Source organism: Cyprinodon variegatus, unplaced genomic scaffold (assembly GCF_000732505.1).
Source record: "Cyprinodon variegatus isolate N-32 unplaced genomic scaffold, C_variegatus-1.0 Scaffold741, whole genome shotgun sequence".
NCBI classification, from domain to species: Eukaryota; Metazoa; Chordata; class Actinopteri; order Cyprinodontiformes; family Cyprinodontidae; genus Cyprinodon; species Cyprinodon variegatus.
Window position 1 is genome coordinate 46,114 of NW_015151194.1, and position 18,263 is coordinate 64,376.

General features: G+C 38.1%; 1 protein-coding gene across 2 annotated transcripts in view; it reads left to right on the forward strand.

Moving 5' to 3' along the window:
* The window catches only part of LOC107098031 (BTB/POZ domain-containing protein 10-like), a 23,982-nt gene that overhangs the window by 905 nt on the left and 4,814 nt on the right, over positions 1–18,263 (forward strand). The window contains exons 1-5 of one of the 2 annotated variants that reach the window (XM_015395457.1): positions 3,067–3,377; positions 9,048–9,319; positions 9,409–9,721; positions 12,625–12,727; positions 16,539–16,659. In XM_015395457.1, coding sequence (XP_015250943.1) covers positions 3,250–3,377; positions 9,048–9,319; positions 9,409–9,721; positions 12,625–12,727; positions 16,539–16,659 — 937 coding nt within the window. In that variant the 5' untranslated portion in view covers positions 3,067–3,249. Of the gene's footprint in view, positions 1–3,066; positions 3,378–9,047; positions 9,320–9,408; positions 9,722–12,624; positions 12,728–16,538; positions 16,660–18,263 lie in introns of those variants that run through there. The other variant, XM_015395458.1, reaches the window with a different exon arrangement.

The window sequence follows — 18,263 nt, forward strand, 5'->3', positions numbered from 1 at the left end:
TATGTCAAAGGTTCTTTAAAGAAGATTTTTTACAAAATGAAACCAGGTGAAACTAAAACTTTTCCACTTGAGGAGCTCTGGATAGAGCACATTGACAGACGACAACATTTTCTTTATCTTAAATGCAAAAAATGTAGATATATTTTTTTACAATTTTGGTATAATTGTTGCTCTTAATGTGTTGCTCTAAAGGCTTTAGTTAAAGATTAATCAGTTACTAAATTAGTTGACGACTATTTCAATAATCAATTAATCATGATTATTCTGATTGTTTTTGTTTGAGCCCTAATATATCAGCTTATAGTGGTCACAGATATAGTAATCAACTGCTTATATAGATCAAAATGCCTGGGACAAAATAATTTCTATACAAATGCTGTTTAAATAAATCGTTTATAGTAATCAAGAAAAACTTTGACCTTTTATATCGTTTTGAAAAAGAAGTGAACTCGGTGTTGGACAACACTCTGATCCAGGGAACCATGGATAAATATGTGTAGTGATTTCTTAATGCGGTGCAGCAGATCCGCAACACAAAAAGAGGTAGGCTAGCTTTAATTTTCTGTAGCCTATTATCTTCTATGTTGTTGTTCTATGAAACTGTTTGTTTCAAACTTTATTTTCAGACATGTTAAAAAAAATGCACCGGCGGCACAGCAGGGCCGACACACAGAATAAGTTACAGAGGCATACTGTAGCCTATTAGAGTTATGGCTGCACACTGCGCAGTACTCTGCTGTGATTAAGCATTTGTTTCAAACTTTATTTTCAGAGTTGTTAAAAAAATGCACCGGCAGCACAGCAGAGCAGACACACAGCACATAATAACTTACGTAAGCTACCAGAGTTATGTCTATGTACAGCGCAGTATACTGTAGTTAAACTTAAATAGTACTGTAAAAAAATTCAGTAAATGCGGAGGCTCTCCGTTACATTTAATTTTTCTCATTGAAAAACCATACAAATGGCATTTAGATTACATTTGCATAAAAAATAAGGGAAATAAACAGTAAATTCAGTTTTAGTAATCGACCGCTTATAGTGTTCAAACTGTTCACCACGATAAGCGGATTCCAATGTGTATATATAACCTGATATATCGGAATAAAAAAAATATAAAACTTGTTAGTGTGAGTCTGTTTATGCGAAACCTTACGACTTTTATACTGTGTCTCATGTTGATTTGATTATAAAAGATTATAAAAGTATCAGAATAGGTTGTCTAAAATAATCCTTTTCAGGTCAGATTATACAGAGTATAAATGAAATGTATAACTGAAAGTTACACAGACATATTTTCTTACAATTTTACATTGCCATATAAGATCGTTGTCATCTTAGAGATTATTATTAGAGATTGTTATTCTGAAAGATAGACAGATACATTGGCTGACCAATATTTATTGCCAATGTTAGCTCTTTTTTTTTTTTTTTTGTATCAGATAATACGTGACATTTTGGTGTCATTTTTTTTATGTAAGTGGAGGAGGGGGGTGCTATTTTGGCTTTAACAATCGGACCAAAACAACCAGCAGCAAATATCATGGATCAGGTAGACAGTTACATCAACAACCAACTAGACAGCTGTTTTCCAAAAATGTTAACATCAATCAGGTTTGCTGGACAAAATTATCATTTTTGATTTCAAAAGGTCATAAGTTACTACTTAACACTTGATGAATTCAGCACATATAAACTCATCCCTACAATGACTGAATGAAATGTTACCCTTTGTTACATTTGATAAACTAATTACATTTAATAAATATGGCAGTGTAGATTAAAAAAAAACAAAGTCAGATATTCTTGAGGGTTTAAGTGCCCATTAGGCAAATATTGGTTGCTTTCAAGAAGAAGTTATTTTTCTTTTTCATGTAACCTCATTCCTATAAATTGTGTTAAACACATGTTCATCACTCAGAGAAATAATCTACAAAAGAAAAGGAAATCTGGTCCAGATGGGAACGGTTTAATCAATGCAGTTTTTGTATGATGTCCTTTAAATTTGGATGAACTATTGTGTTTTGTTTTTTTTTTGTTGTTTTTTTATGAACAAAGAAACGAGTGCTCTATAAAGTTGAGTGTTTCTGAAAATATTTCCAAATTTCTATCAAAGAAATGCTTAAGTCAACTGATAAAGTGGTTTGAAGCAGTACATTAATTTATGCTAAATGAGTGTTTCATGCAGTTAAAGGTGCTGTTTGGCCTAATTTCTGCCTAGATCTCTATTCTTAGAGGACATACCCACCAGATTTTACATCGCTGATGTAGATAAAAAGGTTCTGCAAATAGTGTATGGATATGTTTATTAACGTACTCTATTTTTGTAATATTACAACTTTTTTCTTGTAAAGTTATGACTTTATTCTCAAAATAAAAAAAATAAAAAAATCTCTAACCTGGCACTAATACTCCATCCTATTTAAGGATCATTTTGCTATCTGATAATTAATTGATTTATCGAAAAAATAATCAACAGATTAATCCATTTGAAAAATATTCCTTAGTTGCAGCTCTATTTAATCTACCCTTTCATATTTATGGAACAGGATTAGGGCCACTGGGGGAAAAAAAAGTTAACTAATCTTTTTATTTTCTTTCAGTTTTATATGTTAAAAAATGTCAGACATTTTTAGATTAAAGTCAGAAATTCTGAGATTAAAAGTCAGCATTCTCAGAAAAAAAGTCAGAATTCTGAGAAAAGGTCAGTATTCTGAGATTAAATTCCGAAATGCTGAGATTAAATTTAGAAATTCTGAGAAAAAAAAGTCAAAATTCTGAGAATAAAGTCAGAATTCTTAGAATAAAGTCAGAATTCTGAGATTAAAGTCAGATTTCGGAGAAAAAAAAAGTCAGACTTTTGAGATTAAAGTCAGAATTCTAAGAAAAAAGTCACAATTCTGACTTTTTTTTCGATATTAAACTGAAATAAAATATTAAAATCAGCAGCCATCTGCCTTACATATTATGCTTGAAATACCCCGATCAAATAAGTTTTTTTTTTAAACAGCTGCAGTAGAACCCCGAATCCGCACTTTACGAACAGTCCGTGAAGGCAGCAGCTGCGATTCACTCGAGCACGCGGCCATTCACAGTTTCTGGTCCCTCCGGTGACTGAATGACCAGCCAGAGCTGAACTCATTCTCCCTTTTAGAGCCGCGTTGAGCTTTTATTTCCCTTTCATTGAGCCGGTGTAGAGTTAAAGCCCGGCCCGTCGGCTCCAAACGATGCTGCTGAAGTTGGAAAGTAATGAGCGAGGATGCTGAAACTGCTGGCAAGCCCGCTTTGTTCGGAGGAGCGCAAGGCTTCTGTGCCGCTGTCATTCCGCAGCTGGTTCCCTGCTGCTTTGTCTTCTCCTGGCCCGGTGAAATTGACCGGTATGTGAGCGTCCTTTTTCTTTTCTTCATGAACACAGATAGGTTTTAGTTCTGCCTTTATGTGATGAAGACGGCTCTTTGTTTGTGAAGAACTACAGAAGAAAGCGATGGAGGCTGCGACCTGAGTCACATCCTCCACGGGACTCTGCTTCCTTTGTTGTTAAACAACATGCAGCTATAAGGGGACATTTTACATTTGCTGGTGAAAATGTATTTAATTATTTGCTATAGATGAGTAATTGAGTAATTAGTTTGATTCCCCTCTTTTAAAGCAGCCTATTTGCCTATTGCTGTGTCAGTGTCAGCAGCCCCTAAATAATTGATTGGACCCTCAACCCTCATGACTCTCACCTCCTGCTTTTAATAGACTGCCTCTTACATCTTTGTCTGAGCTATTCTGTTTTAGATAAGTCTATGGACTTGCTCTATCTTTTTAAAAGCGTGTTATTAACCTGTGTCTTGTTTATTTATTTTTTTAACTAAGAGAAATTGTTTTTTTGTTGTTTTTTTGGCCCTCAGGAGCTGAAAACAAGAAGGGAAATATTTCAGCTAGACTACTTTATTTTGGCAGCGTGAAATCTTGGCTGTTGTAGGTCTGTAAAGCTGTGAGAAAGATGAGCAGATCAGCATACCTTGTGTGAAATATTGCCTCTTCGGTTCCTTTGTTCCCTCCACCCTGCTGCATTTAGTTATCGGGCTATTTATATTCCCCAATTAAGTGTTTTTGAAGCATCGAAAGTCATCTTTGGCGGTGTTCATGTGTTAAATATCACCTCACAGAAGTGTAAAAAAATTGTGCAATTTTTATGATTAGCTTCGTTTCAGACGTTTTACCTGAAAGACCTGAACTAGAAGCTGAGGTGCGTGCATGCATTCCTCACATTTCTTCCTTTTTTCCTTTTTTTTTCCTGTGGTGACCCTTTCTCTTCAAGGACATTGCCACAGCGGATGCACATATTTCTGTTTGCAGTGATCTGGATCTCAGAGAATTTACGCAGGAAGGCACAGTTTGGTTTTTCACAAAAGATCAAATGTTTTGTGTGTAGAATTTGCACCATAATGTCAAACTGATTTTAATCCAACTTTATTTTAAAAGGGCCTTGTGTATATCTAGTCTTTTCTACCTAGATGGACTGTTGGGGAAACAATCTATCTTAGACTCTGTATCAGAGGTGTGTTTGCTTCACGCTCAGCTGTCCTCCTTTCGTTTTATCACCGGCTTGCTGATCTTGCTTCATCACAGTCTGTCCTGTTAGTCCTGTCTGCGTCTGCTCACCCAGACAGTGAACCAATTAGCCGCTCAATCAGTCTGGTAGGCAGCCCTGCACCCTTGCTTTCCAACGCAATTTGAAGTCCACCAAAATCCAGGAAGCCTTTTTCTTTTATTGACCAGCCTTTCAGCTGCCATTAAAACCTATATTTATAGCGTACAGGTTTTGTTTTCATTAAATTATTTTAAAGAATCAAACTCAAAAAGTTTTTTTTCATATAAACATTTTTGAGTTTAGACTCTTCTTTACTGGTTAGGGCTTCTTTAGAATAGAGGTGGGCAATTAATCACATTTGTAGCCTAATCGCAGTTTCACCTTTTAGTCACCTTCAATTATTTTAATGTTATAATTTTTACTTTCTGATCTGAATTCCTGAAATAAACCAACTATTTTAAGATATTCTTACACTGGAAAAAGTATAACCTTGATCACTTAAAAAAATGATGTCCAGATATCACATCTAAAATATTTGACTTCAAGGAATCTGAATTTAATCACTTGTTATGACCTGATTATTTTATGTTGATGTAAACAATAATACTGCATTTGACCCAACTTAAAATCTTTACCCTGTTACAAATGATGATTTTCTTAACATTTCAGTTGATGAACCAAACTAATATATAGAAATTGAACCAACCTAATGTACTTACTTTAACTACATTAACATGAATTAATGTTTGTATTGACACCAGATAATTGATTTAAATATAACCAAATTATAATTTTCCCTCCTGCTCTTTATAATACTGGGGGCTCCCGCTGCCGGTGATAGCTGGGTATCCAGCATTTTATAGTTTTTACGGCACTAGTGGTCCGTTTTTATGGACAGTAGACTGACAAGAAAGGGGAAATGAAAGAGGGGGAGAGACATGCGGGAAAAGACCACAGGCGGGATGCGAACCCGGATTGCCCGCATCAACAACTAAAGGCCAATTTATGCTTCTGACGCATAGCCTCTGCAAACATCAAATCTGTCTCAGTGCGCGATTATGCCCCCCATGCAGAGGTTCTGCAACCATCGTCGCTCACCTCAAAAAAATCCTGACTATGCGTCGGATGCTCGCGAACCCGCGCAGACCTCAAGTGGAAGTGCGCAGACAAAAAGCAGCTGTGATCGGTCCTTGGTATGCCTTTCCGACTGTTTGTGTGGTCGTCCTTCTCGATTCGGTGCCGGGGCGCGCCATTTTTAAAAACCGAGGAACAACTACAATGGACAACCTAGGCGTCCTGCTTTGTCTTTTTGCCAACTCCATTAACAGAACCTGTTCCTCTTCGATGTCTAGAAGCTCTAGAGCAGGGGTGCTCAAGTCCAGTCCTCAAGAGCTACTATCCTGAAACTATTTCATGCAACCATTTTTAACACACCTGAATCAAATAAGTGGCTCGTTACCATGCCCCTGCTGAGCTAAATGAGGGGATTGAGGCTTTAGATTCAGGTGTGCTAGAGAAGAGATGGATTTAAAAGTTACCGGATGGTAGCTCTTGAGGACTGGACTTGAGCACCCCTGCTCTAGAACCATCTCCGTGACCATGATATCTTGCAGACGCGCCATTGCTGTTTTGGAAGATAAACACTCCCGCCAGTGCCACCGATGTTCTCGTGACCATCAGCCGAAGTTCTCTCGAGTTCTCGAATATGCTCCACCTTGTGCTTTGGTGGGAAACTGCTGTGGTCCCTAGAAATTCCAGACCGACTGTTCAGAAGCATACCAGCAAAACTGGTTCGCGACCAGACCGTAGCAACATTTGATGTGTGCTGTTGCTGAAGTCTAATCTGCGCTTAAGGCCTCCATACATGGGTCGTATGCGCTAACCACTTCGCCGTCAAAGCACACTCCGGGTATCTAGCATTTAACTCAAACAAAACTCCACTCTGTGCCTTAAAGCAATGTTTGTTTAGCTGTGGATGTAGCCCGGTTGAATGAGCTAGGGCTTTTGGCTAGCTAACGTTAGCAATTAATTGTCATAACGCCGTCGGTAAATGCATAAACCCNTTGAATGAGCTAGGGCTTTTGGCTAGCTAACGTTAGCAATTAATTGTCATAACGCCGTCGGTAAATGCATAAACCCTCTCAAACGTCAGCTAGCAAATATTAACTAGTTAGCCAGCCAGCTATAACATTGATTATATGCAACTGCTTTGCTACTTGCGTTTATTTATAAGCAACCCAGGATGTAGAGACGACAAAAATGGCGCTCTCTCACTGTCTGGGACTTGGACTTGATCACCTGCTCTGACTGCAGCATGCAAAGCGCAATTCACATGTGACTCAAATGAATATATATACATATTGAGAGAAATCAATATGTATATATAGAATGTTCGCTTTTTTCAGTGTATTTCTTGAAACCAAACTTCTTGGAGCTTAAATATGTGCATGGAAACAAAAGTTTGGAATGATATTTGCGTTTATTCCGTTATTGAAGGTATTGCTAGTTGAAAGGCTTGAATATTTAGAACGTTAAGGGTGTTTTTATTCCGTGTAAAACTGTTCAAGTGTAAAGTGAGAGTTCCTGTTTTCTCCTGCTTCTTGTGTTTCTTCCATTTGTTGTCTCTCCGGTTTTACAGTGGATAGTTATCATGTTTCACTGCAGCTTCTCCCAGGAGAGCCAGCTTCTCTTCATTAGTAGGACCTGAATGTGTTTTTGTCGTAAACGCTCTGTGCTGCTGATTAAATTGTCAACAGCAAAGCTGCAGATTTACTCAGCAGCGTACAGTAATTAACATGAATCTAGGGAAGGAGTCTTTATTATAAAATAACTATTAAAATGACGTTTGGATTAGAGTACGTTTTTTTCTCATTAAGGACATATTTTGTTTACTTTCTTTGGTATTACATCATATGCTAGTATTTTGTAAATGTTTCTGTCAGTGTGGGAATAAGGCTTTTTTTTTTTTACAGATATAAAAACTATGATTTTATTTAAGAGAAACGGCACAAAGTTTGTGGACATGCTGTGTTAAATTAGAGCCGCATTGTTTAGTCATTCAATGGATCCTGCGGAAAATCAATAGGTAGCTGTGCTCATATTGACTATTTTGGTGAAGGCATTTAACAAATTGACGTTTTCAGCCTCCATGATGGGAGGAATTTCTGTCCATTTGAGCTTGTTTTTCTTTCTCTTATGGACTTTTCTTTACAGTAATGTTTTGTTTTTTTTAATGCTGCAAAACATTTTTAAATTGATATAGAGATGAACGTTATCTATTCAACATAGATGAGAAGAAGATTGATGGATAAGAAAAGACGGTTTATCTGGTGTTAAAAGTAAAAATAGTTTCTCTAAAGTTCTGTCCTTCCGCTATAAGGTCAAAGCTCAACATGGACGACTCCTGCAGATTTCTGCCTTTTCTAACTCCCCGATTACCATCCTGTAAATGCAGGGTCGGCTCTTTCTCATAACACTGCATTGTGGGCTTAGACAAAGTGATTTAAAAGTCAGACATTTCTCTGACCACAATATCAGTTTTATGCTAAATAAGGACTCTTATGCGCAGATGAGCTGATTTTTTAATTGTTCTTCCGTGCTGGCCATGATCTTACTGTGATTCTTTTTTCTGCAGTTAAGAACCGTCAGCAATAAATCCTATAAACAGTCTAAAGTCAAATAGGTACAATATTTTCAGTCCAATTCTCCTGAGAAAGCCTGAGCTCAGTCAGGTTCCTGAAATATTTAAAAGGTCTTTAAAGTTTCCTTAAGATTTAGAACCACAGTGTGGGTATTTAATTAATGATGCTAGCTTGTCCTGTAAAAATGAAGACACAGCTGTTGATAATGACACTACAACTAGACAACCCCCACCACCACCAAAAAAAAACACAAAAAAAAAACACACACACAATAACATTTGATGGTAAAAAATCCAGTCAAAATCCTGTGCAAGATAATAAATGGAGAATGTAAAATGGACCAATAGAGATCGGATTTTTTTTTAAAGTCAAAGTCCCGCCCCCTTGATAGTCGCCCAATCGAATTCACTTTATTCACTGGTGTAAAGTCGGGCAGCACTCGGGAGAATTCGGTGATGCAACAGTTGGAACAGTCGCTTACCTACGACTTTAAAAAGTATTCAGTCATAAACAATATCCCATCGTCTTGGTGATCTTCTCCTTTATTGTCTCCTGCCTCCTTTCCTCCTTTATCATGTCTGTTTACTTTCCCCATCCCTTCATTCCTTTCCTTCTGCCGTTCTTTATTCCTTGTGTCCTTACCTTTATCCCTCCTTTAGTCTCTGTGATGCTTATAATGACTGTTTTTAATCTCTTTATCAAAATGGGATCATAACAATGATTAGTCTAAAAAGTGTTAACCTCATTTTAATCCCAGTCTGCTGATCTAAAAGATGTTTATCATCGTAGGGATTTACTGTGTCTCTGTTCTTTCTCTCCACAAGTGAGCAGCGTGGTGTGTCCGGGTCGGACTACCCCCGCCGGTTGCAGTGCCATCCTGTCAGAACCATGAGTCTGTGTGGGGCCGGGGCCGGGGCTAACGGTGGGGCCAATGGTGGGGCCAATGGTGGGAGCAGAGAAAGAGGAGGAGGAGGAGAGCATTTTAGGGAACAGCGTCGCCGCTCCAGCGATCGCTCTCGGGACTCATCGCATGAGAGAGGGGAGAGCCAGCTCACGCCATGCATCAGGAACATCACCTCTCCGACGCGACAGCACGGTAACAATGACATTCAAATGAAACTGAAACATCCTGAAATATTTAATCAAAACTGATTTCTCCTATCATTATCACTTTAACTTCTGCAGATCGCGAGCGCAGTGAAGGAGGCTCCTCCTCCAGATCGTCCAGCCCACGTCCTCCGAGAGTTTCTCATTCGTATTCACATATAGGTCTGATTGGTGGGCAGATACCGCGACCGCTGGGGCCCCCCGGGGTAAACCACCACTCCAAAATCTTAGGCCAAGGGCCCTGCGACATGATCTATGTGTACGACATTGGTAGCAAAGAGCACCGCAGTGGTCTGCGACCAGGAGAGAGAGTCACGCTCATCGTGGACAACACCAGATTCGTGGTGGATCCTGCCATCTTTACAGCTCAACCCAACACCATGCTGGGCAGGTAAAAAGCTACAAGGACTAGTCTGTTTGAAAACACAGAGCTGCACCTAAAAACTGAAACAGGAAATACACACATTTGTCATTAAAGGACTTTATTGACGTGTTTTTCATTGAGCATTAAATGAAAAGATGAGTTAATTTTAATGCTCAGTGATGAGATCTGTTTTTTTTTAGATTATAAGATTAGGTTAAATGGACTTTAACACTTTATTATGTCAGCAAAGATTGTATAAAGATTAAAATACCGATTTTTCTAAAAATGTAATCTTCATAAACGGGAAATCCGATTAATCAATAAAATTGATTAATCGTCCAGCCCTAAAATCAAGCTTAGCGAAGTCTAAAACTCTGAAACACTGAAAGATGTAATGCTGCTGACAAATCCTTATCATTCTGACTCCAGAGTTTTTTAATTGTGCAAGTCCAGCTTTGATCTGCAAAAATGTGAGTCATTTAACAATAGCTGTGTCTGTGTCCAGTCTTATAGTTCATAAAAATAATCAATGTCAGCCTGAAACTAATGACAAGAGATCGACCAATACAGCTTTTTTAAGGCCCATATTGATAATCCCATGATAACAAATGTTACAGAAATCTCAGTTTAAACACAAATTAATGCTCGGATTGGCTAATACCATCACAAGGAAAAACAGGAATGAAAAATACCTAATGGTCACATGTTACTGGCTGCCGTTAGCCTCGGAGGTCCGCTGGTTGCCATGGTCCTCTCAACTTCGGAAATGTTTTTTTAAATGACGCATTAAATCGGTAAATGGACCATATAGTGAGGCTTTAAAGTATAATATTCTTGCCTCAAATGATCTTAAAACAAACTTTTATTGAACCACAGCATCAGTAAGGAGAACTTTTAACTTAATGCTCTGTGTGCGCTCCATTCTGAGCTGCTGCTGCCGCAGTGCATGCTGGGACAGCTGTCAATCTCAAGAACGGACAAGTCTGCTCTGATGCATGCTGGGTAAATAGGGAGGGGCGAGAACAACATCCGGGGACTTCCGTTCTCGGTCTGCTGTTCTTGTGAATTGGAACAGTACTAGTGCTGAGGCTGCTGACGTTTCACGAGGACATGAGAACGCACAAGTACACATATTGGGAAACAGCCATTGTCTGCCTATACAAATGGGAGCAAAATCCATTTGATTTTGAGAAAATACGGTTATATACACCGAGCATCCGTCCTGATAATGTAGAGATTATCCTTTAAGAGCCTTAATAAAGCATTAGCCTTGTTAATGCAGTTTGCCAAGCCTTCTTGCTAAACCAGGTCCTAGAAAAGGATGGTTCTTGCACCATGTCTGTCTCTCTCTCCAATGTGTCTCCAACTCCCGCGACTCGATCACCCGCAAAATGTCTGCCCTGTGGTGGGAGGGGGTGAGCAAATACACTACCTGTCAGCGGAGTTACGCCCGAGCTCTCCTATACCTTTGTATTGCAGAGGAACGAATGGGCATAGACAACTTTTAACGAGAGTCTATGGGCAAACAGTTTTGCTCCCTACGGCGGAAATACATCCTCAATCTGACGAACAATTGAATTACGCTTTATTAGTCAACTAATAATGTATTTCAAAAAATTTTAAATGTTAATTTAAGGGCAGTGGTTAGCGCACACGACCCAGTTATGGAGGCCTTAGTCCTCGCCACAGGCGACCCAAGTTCGCTTCCGACCTGTGGTGCTGTGGTGGTCCCTTATGTAAAAATATATATATTTTTTATGTCTTAATCATGGTCATTGGGTGGGTGGGCGCCCTCTATTGGCCAGTCGCTACTGGTACTAGGATTAGACAACATCTCATCGATTTTTATAAATTCATTACATTTTTTTAGTTTTCATTCTTTGGGCTTCCGTAGCTCAGACTGACATCAACTCATCATTTTTGCTCTTAATGTCCGCTCATAACTGATGAACTAGCTCACTGAGTGATACCACCAGCTGCTAACATTTATTTATAAAACCTTTTTCACAGCTTGTATTTCGTTGCCCTTTTAATTAATACAGTGTGAGCTGTTGCTGCGTGCAACGATTGAAAAAATTGCACAGTGTACACCCTTAACAAGTTGAGAAAAACAAAGCTTAAAACACAAAAATAACAACTAAAACTCCAGCAGTCATTTTTGAGAAAACCTTTGTATGAAGAGATGCAGTTATACTGGCGTATAAATTTGAAATGTCTTAAAATGCAACTATGCACCTTTAAAAGTGCAAAAGCGCACTTCTAGTCTCTGTTTATATTGGGTCAGCTTGATTGAATTTTAGCTTCTTTTTTTTTTTTTAGTGTGTATAAATAGTTTGCCTGGATTGCTGCTCATGTCTTTTGTTTTTATTGGTCCCCAGTTTGATGTAAGCTGCAGGATTTATTTTTTGCTTAGATACATTTTAAACAGGAGGCCCCAGAGGAGTCCAGCTTGTCCTTCTGTATTACAGCCTTAACGTGGGGTATGCACCTCTACTTGTCCTAATAAAGTCACTTAGCTGATTTTCTAAAATCACAAAAAACATTCTCATTGGAAAAAGTGGAATCTAACTAAACAAACTAATTTGCACTTCATGCAGAGAATAACAGGCTGCGGTTTTATATAAGCATAACTTGGTGAAGCTGTGATCCGATTGGTCTGTCCCTAATAGTCATAACTAACGAATCTGAATAGTATCAGTGTTTTATGAATCAAGCTAATACTGTTTAATACTTGGGGGAGTGTTGGTCCAGTGGTTAGAGCAGTGCGTCTGTGCTCATAGAAGGTTGCAGGTACCTGGTTCGAACCCCAATGCCTCCACTCTGGGTTCCTGAGCAAGACCCTTAACCCCACACTGCTCCCCAAGGATGGGTTTAAATATAGAGTGAATCTCGCCATAGTGGGACTATAAACTATGTGTCTGTGTTTTCAGGATGTTTGGTTCCTGTCGGGAAAACAATTTCACTCGGCCCAACGAGAAAGGAGAGTTTGAGGTGGCCGATGGCATCAGCTCCACGGTGTTCCGAGCCATCCTGGTGAGATTCCAAGGACACCCGTCTTTCTCTGCCTCACTTTTATTTTACCCTTATCTCCTACTTGTCCTCACTTTCTTTTTATTTTCCTATACCTAAATATTTCTGTTTCATGTCTTACTTTTAGTCAGTTTTTTTCTCCTTGTTTCTTCTCCTTTCTCTGTCCCGTCATCTGCTGTTTCCTGCATCCCCAGCATTTTTTCTTTCTCAACTTCTCCTAAAAGTTTCTTAACTCTTAATGTTTTCCCTTTTCTCCTTTGGGGAACATTGAGTTCCAACTTGTTCTGCTGCCCGATTCTCATGTTTTATTCACTTAAATTACATCCCTGTAAATCCATCCATTCCTTCTATGCAGCTCAGTGGTCAGTATAAAAATATATTTCATGTTAAGAGCAGCCAATTTGGTTTGACTGTATGCAGTAAAAAAAGTTTTTTTTAAAAGATTTATATCCTTTCTCATTTGTTTCTTTTTTTCTTCTTCTTCTTGTTGAATATTCTGTTTACAGAATTGTCAAATTTTAAACACATTTGAACGTCAGGTTGATGAGTGACTGTTAAACCAGGGTTTCTGCTGGCCATTAAAAATCATTAAGTCATTAAATTATTACTTTTTAAATTAAGGCCTTAATTGGCATTAAAATTCATTCAATGTGATTGTCATGGCATTTAAAATCTTTATAAAAAAAAAAAAACGTTTATAAAAACAATTTTGTCAGATATATAAGATTGAACTGATTCCGCATTTTTTACGCGGAACTGCTTCCCGTTGATCGTAAAGCCGAATGTTTGGAAAGGAAGCTCAAGGCCGAGAAAAAGCTAGAGAATGGGAAAATGCTAATTTAAACAAAAGTGGCTGGAAAAACAGGAATTCGAGACATGGTGCCTGTTGACAGGGAAGATGACAAAGGATTATGCCGTGTTATTTTTATATATGTATGTATATATATATATATATATACATACACATAAAAGCATTAAAAAGCATTAAGTTAGTTACTCATTCCTGTATAAACCCTGTAAACAGTTTCCTTGGTCTATAACAACAAAAACAAAACAAAACAAAAAAAACAATCAGAAATAAATATGTATTTGAAGATCTGAACCACAATATTAGCTTTTATTTTCAGTAGCTTTTGGTCGTAAATCTGAAGACATTTTTAGTCTCAGAAAGCTGCCCACTGCTGTGCCAAAAGCCTTGGAGAAAAAAAAAAAGCCTCTGATTGTGTGTATAAATCCTTTAATGAAAAAAGTTCAAGTTCCAGATAATTTCTGATTCCAGGAATACAGATGAACATACCAGCTATGATGTCAAAACGTGTTTTCTGCAGGTTTTGAACTCATTTGAACCCATCTTTGCAGAGTTGATGTAATTCAGCCACATTGAAGGCTTTTTAAGCAAGATCTGAACTTTGACTAGGCGACTCCGAGGTCTTTTTTTTTTTCTTCAGTCATTCAGAGGAGGACTTGCTGGTGTGTTTTGGATCCTTGTTCTGCAGCAGATGCCAGGTGTGTTTCAGCCTGAGGTCATAAGTGTCTTCCCAGACCGTGAAGCACCAAAACTGCCTCAGACTGTCACATGATAACCTCCGTATTTTGCTCTTGGTGCGGTGCAGGTTACTCTGGGGTGATATTAACATTATCCAATCTTAATATTGCCATGATGACTTTTATATGGCTATCTTTTATAAAGTATTTCTCTACCCTTTGAAAACAAAACAAAAAAAAAACTCAATGCTGAAATTACTTCTCTGCTTCAGTTAAATAACAACAATCCTGATCCCCACTCCCTCCTGAAATAAAACTGCAACTACGCAGACATAAATATCAGTCCAGTTTTACTTTTCTGGCCAATACTGATATTCCTAATATGAATATTGGCATCGATATCAATAATAATGTCGTGCATCCCTCATTTTGTCCTAATAATAAACAGTGAATTGAGGCCTGCAGTACTTAGATGTTCTCAAGTCTCTTGTGATCTATAGGAGATGCCAACACTGCCCTGGAGTTCTTTGCTTAGCTAGCTGTTGCTAGGCAACATCCCTGTACTATGTTTTCTCCATTTGTTCCGACTGTTTTCTGCTAAAGTACAACAGTTAGAATGCACAAAATTATATGTAAAACCTAGCCAATATTTGCTTGAAATCTAAATATTGGACATCAAGCATTCCACCGACATTTGGTCGAGGGTGAGGAAGGTGAACAAAAAAAACAGCTTCAGCCACCGTTCCAGATTTCTCTGTTGTCTTTTATTCAGTACTTTTCATTCTGACAACCATTCCTGAGCTTCCAAGACCTCTGTGCTTATATAACCAATTGGCAACACACCTGCACTTGAGTGGACCAAGCCACAAGTAAACAGGTAGAAAAAAACAACAACATCTAAACAGAGAAACAAGAATAAAATTATGAATCTTAATTTACAAACTAATCTACATAATGAAAGAGTCTGCAACATAAACAATGTGATACAAGATGACTCAGAAAGTTACAGAAAAACAAACAAAGCATAACTCCAAAGAAACCCTCTAAATGGTAGAACCCAGCAAGGTAATCAATGACATCATCTAGCTAATTTAGCAGGAAATACTTGGACAAACAATGGTGAGTAAAAAGGAAAACAAATACCATAAATACACTTTGAAACAAAATACACAATATCAACCAATAATCTAGATATAATAACTTCAACCCAAACATATAGATGGAAACTGCAACATAAAGTTGCAAACTAATGTTTAAATGTAAGCATTACAAATCAGAATAAAGACTAAGGGACAAGTGGTGAACACCATTTGTCACACTCGTGTGCAGCGCCTATAGGTTACCCACCTGATTCATGCCTCTTACACAGGAGACACGCTGAAGCAAAAAATGCTGGTTAGATAGACATTTTTAAAGTTTTAGAGACAGATAGCTAAACCGTTATTTACAATAAATGCACGGAACAGGAGGGAAAAAATACACAGTAATTGTGGAGAAAAAGATCATAGGGTCGTCCATTTGAGCTTAAACATATCAGATTTTGGCCAAAATTTAAAAAACAATCAATTATCTCTATGATGTGTATCCATTTCCATTCTTTCTCATTTATCATGTGGTTTATTTAGGGGAAGGTTAGTAGCTCTGAGTTATTTTAGCTTACTTCATGTTGGTAAACAGGTTATCTGAAAATGAATGAAGCTTATAAAGCCAACACATCATCAGCGGGACTTTTACAGACTGATTTTTAGTATTTCTAAACTTAAGACTTTAGCAAACGTAATAAGAAAATTTGCTCATAATTTCTATTTTTTTAGCAAACATAATCTAGATAATTCAAACTGAACTGACACTTAAAAGGTTCATTTCGTATTATTTTCAGCCTGAAGGGGAAAATATGTTTTTAAAAAACAATGTTTAGAAAAATCAGCCTTCAACAGTAGAGATGGAAGGAAAATACTGAGGGAGGATAGCGAGTGAGGCAGAACAGGAAGTGGGTGGAGCCAAAGGTTTGTGTCCGTTGTGACCGAGGAGTCTCCTCTGGTTTCCATCAGTAGAAACTCCTGGGAAAGTGTCGCTGTGAGAGCAGGAAGGGACAGTGACGTCAGCAGCTTCATGTGTCCTCTCCTTTCTCTCTCTCTCTGTGACGTCGCTTTTTTTTTTATCAGTTGCTCTCCATCCCTCCCTCTTATCTCCTCCTCCTCCTCTCTCTGTGAGGAAGCATTAATAATGGCGGTTTGTTTTCCCTCCTCTGCTCGTGTGCACGCCTGACTGTCCTCCTCACTGCGTGCTGTTATGTCTGTGCGCGTGCTTGCACTGGTGAAAATGGCAGGATTACTACAAGTCGGGGATAATCCGCTGCCCTGACGGCGTTTCCATTCCCGAGCTGAGAGAGGCATGTGACTACCTCTGCATCTCCTTCAACTACAGCACCATCAAGTGCAGAGATCTCAGTGAGTACACCAACTCCTCAACCTGCTCTTTCAGTTCTTCCAATGTGTGAAGCCGCCGAGTGATGTGCTTCCCGTTTCTGTTCGTGTGCAGTTAGGTGAGTCTCTGCTTTTTGCGGTCGTGGTTCAAAATAAAATTTCATAACTTTATCACAGATTAGTGTCAGACTCACAATTTAGGAGAATTTAACGTGAGTTTTATGTTTAAATATTTGAATTAACCAAGTTTGTTCCTTGTTTGTGTTTACAAACCTGGCCAGTGAAGCCAATTCTTCTCAGAGTTTTAAAACCTTTTGCATCACCAGCCTTGATAAAGATCCTCCAGATGTAAAGGAGAAACAGTTTTGCTTAAATGCTGCCTGCCTTTGTGCACATTTGATGCAGCTGCACGGAGCTGTCAGTGGGATGTTTTTAATGAGTCGGTGCCCCTTGTTTTTTGTTCGAGTATGCAGGAGGAGGAGCTTCTGCTCTCTGCTGCTGTTTCCGCGCCTCTAAGTAGGTCATGATTAGCTGTGAGATTTACTGCTGGTTATGTGGGTAAAAAACAGAACAAGCTGCAGATTTGATTTATCCCCAAAAGGGTCCTGTCATGACTTCTTGGTTTACGCTGTGGTTATAATTGATGTCATTGACATTAGATGCTCATCTGAGTATTGGGTTTATGTTAGAAAACTTTTGCTTTTGAGACATCACTGCAAAGTGATTGAGCAAAATATATCATAAAATACAGAAATGGGAATGACCAACAAGATATGTAATTTAAAAATGTAATGATCATTCTAATATTTATTTTCTTATTTTTATCAATGATTATACAATTAAATTGTAAAATGCACAATTAGATATTTTAAATGTTTAATTCAAAATACATTTAAAATGATACTAAATAATGTTATTTGGAAATAAAGTAATTTTTAGATCATTAAAAGTGCTTTATATGTATAAATAACTGTTTCGGTATTCATTGTTTTTCTGGTTTGTGTGTCAACTATCACGGTTGCTAAGCAACAGAGTGTACGGCGGTAAAAGCCAACGAAGGCTAGCCCTTCTTGAATTCACAGCCAAAACTCTTCCGGTCGTCTTATTTTGAAGGACTTTAAAGGATCCAGTCCAGGTAGAGCGCGTCCTTGGAAGACGCAGCCCATGAATTCGAACAGAGCCCATATCTGGGAGAAAGATCAAAGACAGGACTAATGAGCTGATTGGAAGCAGGTGCGAACAGAGGAGTGTAGAAAGGAGCCCAACACAAGAGGGCAATAGAGGGCAATCAAGAAATATCTAAGAACTCAAATATATCCAGAAAACACCACAAAATAGGAATTAAACCAATAAAACTAGAAAACAAAGAAAAACTAAAAGCTCAAAAGAAAACTTAAACAGAACCAAAACCATGACAGAAGTAATATCTGTGTTTAGGAGATTACCTGTAAGTTGTATTTTAATTTTTCTTCCTCCATGTGCATGACAAAAATCACACAATGATAGCTAATGTTACACAAGTCTTAATTTAAACAGAAAAACTACAATTAAAATGTTAACAATAGAGTGCGAATGCACACGCTTCACATGATCTAAAAACACGGCTGGTGAATGCATTAATGAGTCCA